Source organism: Oculina patagonica, chromosome 4 (assembly GCF_052425735.1).
Source record: "Oculina patagonica isolate OP01 chromosome 4, crgOcupat, whole genome shotgun sequence".
Lineage (NCBI taxonomy): Eukaryota > Metazoa > Cnidaria > Anthozoa > Scleractinia > Oculinidae > Oculina > Oculina patagonica.
In genome coordinates, this window is record NC_135761.1 from 58,968,226 (window position 1) to 58,976,365 (window position 8,140).

Genomic DNA, 8,140 nt, shown 5'->3' on the forward strand with positions numbered 1-8,140 from the left:
ACTAAGAAACGATTGCCGTTTTTCGCAGTTTTTTAGTACATTTTTATTTCTGGTCAAACAGTTTATACGACTTCATTTATGAAGAACGGAAGTCCAAGAAGGTAGGACTGGTAATCCAGAGCCTTCCGTTTTTCCTGCCAAGGCCCTGCCGGCTAAGAGAAGAGGAAAAGGGCTCTGGGTACGAAAATGTCTTCCTTGTATCCAGAGCCAGGTTCAGCAGCACTTACTGATCGATAGATCGATCGATCATTGCTTGATTGACTGAATGATTGATCAATTAGATGAAACTGAAATCATAAGAAGCGCGTAAGCAAAATTCCTGGAAGGGATCATGATTGCATATATTTGTACGCGCTTTGAATAGAAGTATCACTTGTTTCGTCGCGACCGTTTATTCAAACACTTAAGTTTTTCGTCATCAAAATCGACATGGATTGTAAACGTTTCCTGCTCTTGCCGTTGCTGTTATGTAGTGCAGCAGCTTATTTAGGCGATTCTGGTAAGTGTTTAAATTTTCATCAACTTTGTAAGGGTAATTATAAAAGCAGCACTTCATTATCTAAGTGGCCTAAGCTTGAAGTCGATTGAAGAGAGTGTTATCTGAAATCCTGTATTATCCGTTAGCCATTTGTGTTATAACGGGGATAAAGAAAGGCTAATGTATGGAGAGAACGAACAGTGACTGAATATGTTGACATTTCGAAAAATCGAAGCGACTTTACGTAAAGAAAGAAGGAAGCTAATCGCTGCCATCTAATGTTAATTGCATGTTCTTATGATTATTTATTTGAGGACCGGGACTTGTATTGTATCCACGGGACTTTCTTTTCTTTGGTTTAACGTTACCTTGCTATGTTTATGTTTTATCATTTAAGCTCGGCGTCCAAGTATCAACATGTAAATTTCGCGTTCGTTGCCTTTCGCAACTTTTCTTTTCGCCTTACACTTCCCCTCTTTTTTAAAAATTTTTTTTCTTCCGGATTTAACAGCGCCGGCAAAAGACCCCCCCCTTCCCTTCCCTTTTTTTAAAAAAAAAAAATCTAAAATTAAAGTTTAAACAGTTCGCTAGTCGGCAAGCCTTATATCCGCCAATTTGAATGACTCAACTTTCAGCTTGCTTCACTTTCATGCTGTTTGCACGATTTACTTTCTTATTTCATCATGCTCTTTTTAAAGTTACATCGGGCTTGAGATAAACTGTTACAGTCAAACCTCTATAAAGCGGTCAACCTCGGGAAGAGAGGTGTTCTAAAATTTAGCGTGTCGCCAGTGACAAAAATTGAAATTAAATTGGTCACATGATGAACATGTCATTGGTGACAACATCAGAAATTACATGTTCAATGAATTTCATGTCTTACTTATTTATCCTCATCGGGCCCATGAGGACTCTTGCGGCCGGGAATTTCATGTCTGGCTAAGAGATATAGTTTTGTTCGTAAGGCAAATGCCTTTGTTGTAAGCCACATTATGGACAATTTCTCATCACCTTCAACAAGCATTAAAAAAAATATCTGATTGTCTGTGATTAAGGACTGCGTGGCTTGTTTTGCTTGATTTGCTTTGCTCGTCGTCGTATCAAAATACGCATTGTAATCTAACTAGGTGACTGATTAATAGAGGTAGAATACAACTAAATTTGCCAATTTACAGTATGCATGTGTAGCGATTACATCCGCCTAAAATAGCCAAGAAATCTAGCGTATTTAATACACTTTTTTATATAAGAACGCATAAAATGTGAGGATGTTTTTATTCTAGCCCATACATATTCTAAAATTTTGGGGCAAATCCAGCCTCAGCGTTCTTAGAAAGCTGGTCCTTATAAAAAAAAAAGAGTGTAACCTTAGAACATATATCAAAACAAAAATATCTATGCATGAACGTAACAATAGGAATTTCATCGACCCCACAAACTATGTTTAAAAGTTTATATGATAAAGGGAAGGGAATTTGAAGTGTCTTGTCCCTGAGATGCATTACTAACTAGTGCACAGTATCCAACAAGTGTTGGAGGTTGAACAAAATATCTTGATTTGTCTTCTTAGGGAAATGCGATCTTGTGGAGTTCAAAGGCAAGAATTTTGTGAACTCGGCACGCGTTCATACAGGTTTTTATGACAGTATCGCCCAGATCGACGATTATGCTGTTAAATGTGGAGTAAAGGTAGATCTGTACTTTTTTACAAAGACGTTATTTATATTAATACGAAAACGATAGAAGAGAAATTTCATTTTAAAATGAACAACTCAGAACACTGGAGCTGGTAGGCAAAAAGTGTGTAAGAAGTAAAAACAACTAGCTGAGAAAGAGATTTAACAACAATACCCATGGCTACTTTTTCATGTTACATCTTTGCATGCTTGGAGGTGTATTCAAGTTGTGAATAATCATTGAATGAGAACTTGTTAAGCTCATTTCAATCCATGTTACTGAGCTCGTTCAGCCAGCAGCTGCATTCTGTTAGTAGACTGAATTTAAAAGCAAGACCGACACAACGTAGAATGGTTAAACTTGTTATGTACTATATTTCGGCTGGCTAAACCAGCCTTACTCAGGTACAATGGAGTTTACATTGGCTGTAGAAAAACTAAACACTATCCGCCCATACCGTATGGGCCATAAACATATTTCTGATTAAACATTCACATTTCTTAACTGATCACACACTGCGTTTCCTATTAGGTATTGGTTACCAGTTCCTTCAGGAAATCCGGCCAGCCACTCTCAGGCCCAATCGTTGTCCCTCCTGCCGTCGACAGCAATCACCTGGTGGGTCATGCCATTGATATGAATTTGTATGAAGGTGACGTTTTGTGCAACAGCAAATGCTTGGTAGATCCACCAGCCCATCTTGAGGGTGTGAGGTGCTTTATCTCCAGCATCCGACGTGACCCGAACCTTCGTTGGGGTGGTGACTTTCACCCGACGGACCCTGTTCACATCGATGACGGATTGAATGTGCGTGACAGGTCTTTGTATGACATTCTATTTACCTCACTTCAGGAAAACTGTAACTGACTTAGCTTAGCTCCTTTGAGCAATATCTTGTAGATGGTAATAAATCCGTTTGTATGCGAAACGCTTCTCTTTCAAACGAAGTGCAGTCATTCTACGTTGCAGCATAAACATAAACATAGCATTTATTCAAGATGGAAAAAAATACAATAAGATACATCTTGAAAAGGGAAACACGAGGTTGTCCCTGTAACGTTTCCCATATATAAACATTAAAAATAGGTCACCAAGGGTGACATGAGTCTAATGCCGTATGGCATAGTGATACAGATTGCGCGGTTTTCGTAAGCCGGTTAAAATTGGTTAGAGGTTTGTGTTCGGGAGTTTAATTTAAAATGCTTATAGCAAGCTAGGGGCATCGTGGATGATTATGGATGAAAACGAAACAGTCATAAATGTTATATGCTTCACAAAATTTAAAGTATGAACAGGAGTTGATGTTACTTCTTCCGTATTGTCCGTAAAAGCAGAAACGATTAAACATTTGGACAAGATTGCGTGACGATTTACAAAAAGCATGTTCATTACAACAAGGGTTGAAGAACTTCACATCGTTTTCTTTCAGATTTTTCACCATTTTGATGATGACTCTTGAAACAGATTTTGCAATAAAAGCACTTGAAATAGTGACTGTTACTCCATTGTACTGTAGGCACTTAGTGACAGATTTTCCTAAAAACGGGTGTAAATGCTCACGTCAATATAATGATGACCTTTTGAACGCTGGAAACTAGGCAATTATTATCGAGCTACCATACACAGGAGCGAAGACTGTTTATCATGATGTACAAATTTCGCGAATCATCACTTCCATATCAATGTAACCATTTTATGATTTTTCTAGCTGTAAGAAGAACTTAAGATCTCTGAGAGTCGTAAAAGCATGAAATTCGATTTCAGTGTATGGCAAAGGCCGGGACAGTGTAATACTGCAAAGCGGCCAAACAAACGCATTTTGATTTAGTCGCGTAACTTGATTTACATTTATCCATGTACATCTTTTATTTTTGAAGGTTTTTGTTTGCACTGTAAAGAAAAAATTGGTCAAAATTCGAATGACTTAAATACAAAAACCGAGGTAAAGTTTTCTATTTTTTAAAACAAAATAAATATTTGGTCGCATTGTGTAAATAAACGCGAGTCGCCGTCGAAATATTTTTTCTCAAAGACGTCTTGCTTTTTAAGCAAGACGAAAACACAAGTGCTTAACTGAACTGAAAACGAAGATTTATTTTCACAAAAAGCTTACAAATGTCTTAACTGGAAAATTATTTCGTCCTGTTCAAGTGTTGAATAATCGTGACTTGAGAAAGAACTTTTAATTATGCGTGGGAACACGTGTCGCTGATTGGCTGTTTTTAATTGAAACTAATCGTGCGTGTCCGTACGGAGTCCGTTCTTGCAGCTGATCATTGTTTTCTACATTACAGCGAACGATTATCGATCCCGAACCATTCCCTTGGGATTGCTAACAGCTTTTTTCATATAACAACGAGTCTAATGCGCATGCGCAGAGCGCACGCAAGCATTAGACTCAAAAATCGTTAAATACTATACACACTATTAAAACCTAGAGTCGATTTTTTGTTGTTGTTGATCGTGCTGTGCTAGCTTACGTGAGGTATTATTAAAATTTAGTGATGTAAGTTATTTAAGATGGTGTCTTGGAACAAACAATTGCCTTGACTCAAATAACTCAACATATCGTTATATTGGCAATGTTCCTTTTTATATTATTTCGGGTTTTTCCATACGATAGATTTGACTTGTTATTTTACTTATACCACCTTTCAGATATTCATTTGCGGATGCACTTTGACTACACATTATCATGGCAAAAAGGGGAATTCGGGGCCGGGTTATACAGGCAGCTGGAGAACTCTCCTTTTTAAAATAAATTTATAAAAGGGATGTCCAAACACAAGGATTATTTGTAAATTCGCCTACATTAAGCACGTACTCGCCAACTTTAAGCATAGATTAAAGCATTAAGGTGATATGATTACGGATGTACATTATTAAAAAAAAATGGTCAGCCGCGAGCGAAACGTATGGCTTTGTCACACCGAAGAAAGAAGTTTCCGAGTGGGAAAAAAATTGCTTCAGATACAAACGTTTCCGAAGCATAAATACAAGCATTAAGGTGATATAATTACGGATGCATTTTTGAAAAACAAATGGTTAGCCGCGAGCAAAACGTGATGTCTTTGTCACACAGAAGAAAAAAGTTTCCGAGTGGGGAAAAAATTGCTTCCGAAATATACGTTTCCTTTCGTGCTAATTACAGAGAGACTTTTGTTCCTACAAACGGATAATGCTTCAACTGGCCGGAATGCTTCATTTTTCAGCCCGACATAAATCGAATTTCAATCCATCCATTTTTTTTTTAAATAGGGTCCCCTTTACCTCTTTGCAAAATGGAATCACGTAAAAATATTTGGTTTTTCACGCGTCACGAATAATTCTAAAAATGTTTTCACGTTCACGCAAAAATCTTGGCGATCCCTGTTTAGACTGTTACGCTCTGAAGGTGTAAGACCGAATATAATGTCTGTCAAGATCACAAACGCGAAAAACGTTTCATCTGTTTAAAACCCAACCACAGAGCTACAACAAAGACGTACGTTTACTTGTCTTAAATACAAAATCAGAAATAATGTCACGAAAAAAAAGATGATTCACGATTCACGTCTAATTCAACTCTTCTTTTACGGGTCACGTTTAAGCTAAAAATTGCCTTCACGCGCACGCACACGTGAAAAGGTCTTAAAATTGGGAATCACGAATCACGAAAAAATAAAAGCCCAAAACACGCTTCCCTGTTTAAATTCTGGGGTGATATACAACAGTTATTACGCTCACTGCTGGACTGCAAAACAGTCGTATCTTTTGCGAACACGATCAGTCTTCGAACGAGAGCGAGAGGTCTGGAACTATTGTTAAAACTGTGAGGGAGACTGGAGAGAATCGGCGCCTCGCGCCTTCGATAAGCGTTTTTCCCAATGACTTTAGAGAAAAAACGACTGTTTTGCAGTCTATCTCACTACATTCTGTGATATTCAGAGCAGCTCATAGCAACGTTTCGAAAACAATAAAGCCTAGTTGATTTCGCTGGCCTCCATTACAAACGTTTTCCAACTGTTTCTATTATTTCAGCTGCATGCCTTACGTCTTAAACATAAAAAATTAAAATATGACTGCTTCTGAAATTCTAATTTTCGGCCTGCCTGGAATAATACAATAATAAAAAAATATTTTTATATATGAGCCATATCCATGGCTGATGGCGCTTTACAGTAAAATATTATTAAAAAATGAAATTTACTTTAAAAATTTACGTCAGTGATAAGAGGAAATACTAACAAATAAAATAGCTAAGCTGTAAAAATGGAAATAAAACTAAAAATCATTAAAGCCTTTAAATGAAAAACGAACTCATTGACTAACTAACTTAACTAATTAACTAAGTAACTAACTAACTGTTTAACTAAACTATCTAATTTACTGGTTAACTGACTAACTAAAAGTCTAATTATAAAATTTGTTAAAAAGGTATGTCTTAAGACAAGTCTTAAAATCTGATAGCGAGTCGCTCTCTCTTATATAGTTCGGGAGAGAGTTCCATAGGCTAGGTGCTACAAAAGAGAACACCTATGGCCATAGCTTACTAACTTCACAGATGGTATTTTTAGTAAGTTTTTAGAGGAGGATGTGATAATAAACGCATCAGGTAAGACCTGATAGAAATCAAAGCCTCAATCGATTGATATAATGTTAAGGAAGAAATATAAACCTATTTATGGGAAGAAGATTCGTATTTGAATCACGAATTTTTTTACAGAATTATTATTTATTCCGATTAGAAAACCCCCTACCAATGTTTCTTAATTTATTTCATATCATTGAGAAAATTTAAGTGTCTGTTCAAACATTTCGGGCTTTCATTTGACGGATAATTACCACTTATTTCATGAGCACACGTTAGATATGAGGTGATAAAATAACCAACGAAAGAGTAGCACGAGTTGGTTAAGATCACTTTTTTGCATGAGCACGATTCAATTTGACGAAAACGAAGCGACTGTATAAACGGTGGCAAAATCAGCAGGGGCTTTGTTCACTGTGTAAGCTTAAGACTGGTTTTCATATAATTTCCCCGATCGTTTCTATCGCCTCTGTCGCTCTAAAACGTTTCTTGCGATCGGGGCGATTATATGAGAAACATTACACATGCGATCGCTAACGTCTGCCGCGATTGGGGCTATCACGATTGCTTGGATCGCCCGTGTTCTACCCTTCTAGCTTTTCTATCCCTTCTTCGCCGTAAAACAGCAATAACTGAGAAGATAGAAGGCCACGAGTTTTTCTCTTTCATTTAAGGTTGCTATTGTGTTGGATCTAGGACTAAGATGATTGTTCTTCGTAGCGGGCGTCGGTACGATCATATGAGAACCCCCCGATCGCTCGCAATCGCTTCGATCGCCTACGCTCGTCTCAGTATTTGCAAACGATTGGAGCAAAAGAAAAAAACTTCTGAACTCAGACGCAATGAGCTCAGACACAATTAATCTCAACGAGGGAAGGGGAAGTTAATAGCTGCACGGATGCCCACCGATGGGGGAAAGATTGCTCTTCTACATAATTTCACCGTCGGAAAGGCGGTGTTGTTGGATTACACAGCCACGAAAATTTGCCGCCTCCCCTCTCTCATTCATTGTGCTCGCGATCGTTTTAAAACAATATTCTTCAAGAATTGAAGCGCCTTGTCCAGATATAAGGTAAAAAACTTTACTGAATTGCCAGCACTAATCAGAAGTGAAACACTACGCTTACACTTTCTGAACCAAATTGCGTTGGTTTTCAGATCTTCGAGTAAATTGTTTATTCAGTGCTGCTTTGCACACCAACTCATTTTTCTATTTTTATGTTGATTGTCAACAGGAATTTGCCATTAAATATTTCGTATGAAGCTTCGTGCTTCTTAGTAAAGTTATTTGTTTGTGAACGGGGGAAAATGCTCTTTATAGTTAATGTCCTTCTTGTCATCTTTTGTAATATTTCTTCTCGCAACGAAAAAAATTGTGAACAGATTGACCGCCTATTTTCGCCATAAGATAAACT

The 8,140-nt window shown here is 37.5% G+C and overlaps 1 protein-coding gene across 1 annotated transcript; it reads left to right on the plus strand.

The window, feature by feature from the left end:
- The first annotated feature begins 196 nt into the window (after positions 1–196).
- On the plus strand, positions 197–3,098 carry LOC144650883 (uncharacterized). The gene is made up of 3 exons (XM_078510655.1): positions 197–499; positions 2,049–2,167; positions 2,687–3,098. Exons 1-3 carry the CDS (start codon positions 430–432, stop codon positions 3,020–3,022), a joined length of 525 nt encoding a protein of 174 aa, XP_078366781.1. The 5' UTR covers positions 197–429; the 3' UTR covers positions 3,023–3,098.
- The last annotated feature ends 5,042 nt before the right edge of the window (positions 3,099–8,140 follow it).

What these genes read in the sequence shown, in the direction of transcription:
- LOC144650883 (XM_078510655.1), top strand. Translation starts at nt 430, where the DNA reads ATGGATTGTAAACGTTTCCTGCTCTTGCCGTTGCTGTTATGTAGTGCA. An exon ending in AGCTTATTTAGGCGATTCTG is followed by an intron (nt 500 to 2,048) that starts GTAAGTGTTTAA and finishes TTGTCTTCTTAG; the next exon opens with GGAAATGCGATCTTGTGGAG. An exon ending in CTGTTAAATGTGGAGTAAAG is followed by an intron (nt 2,168 to 2,686) that starts GTAGATCTGTAC and finishes GTTTCCTATTAG; the next exon opens with GTATTGGTTACCAGTTCCTT.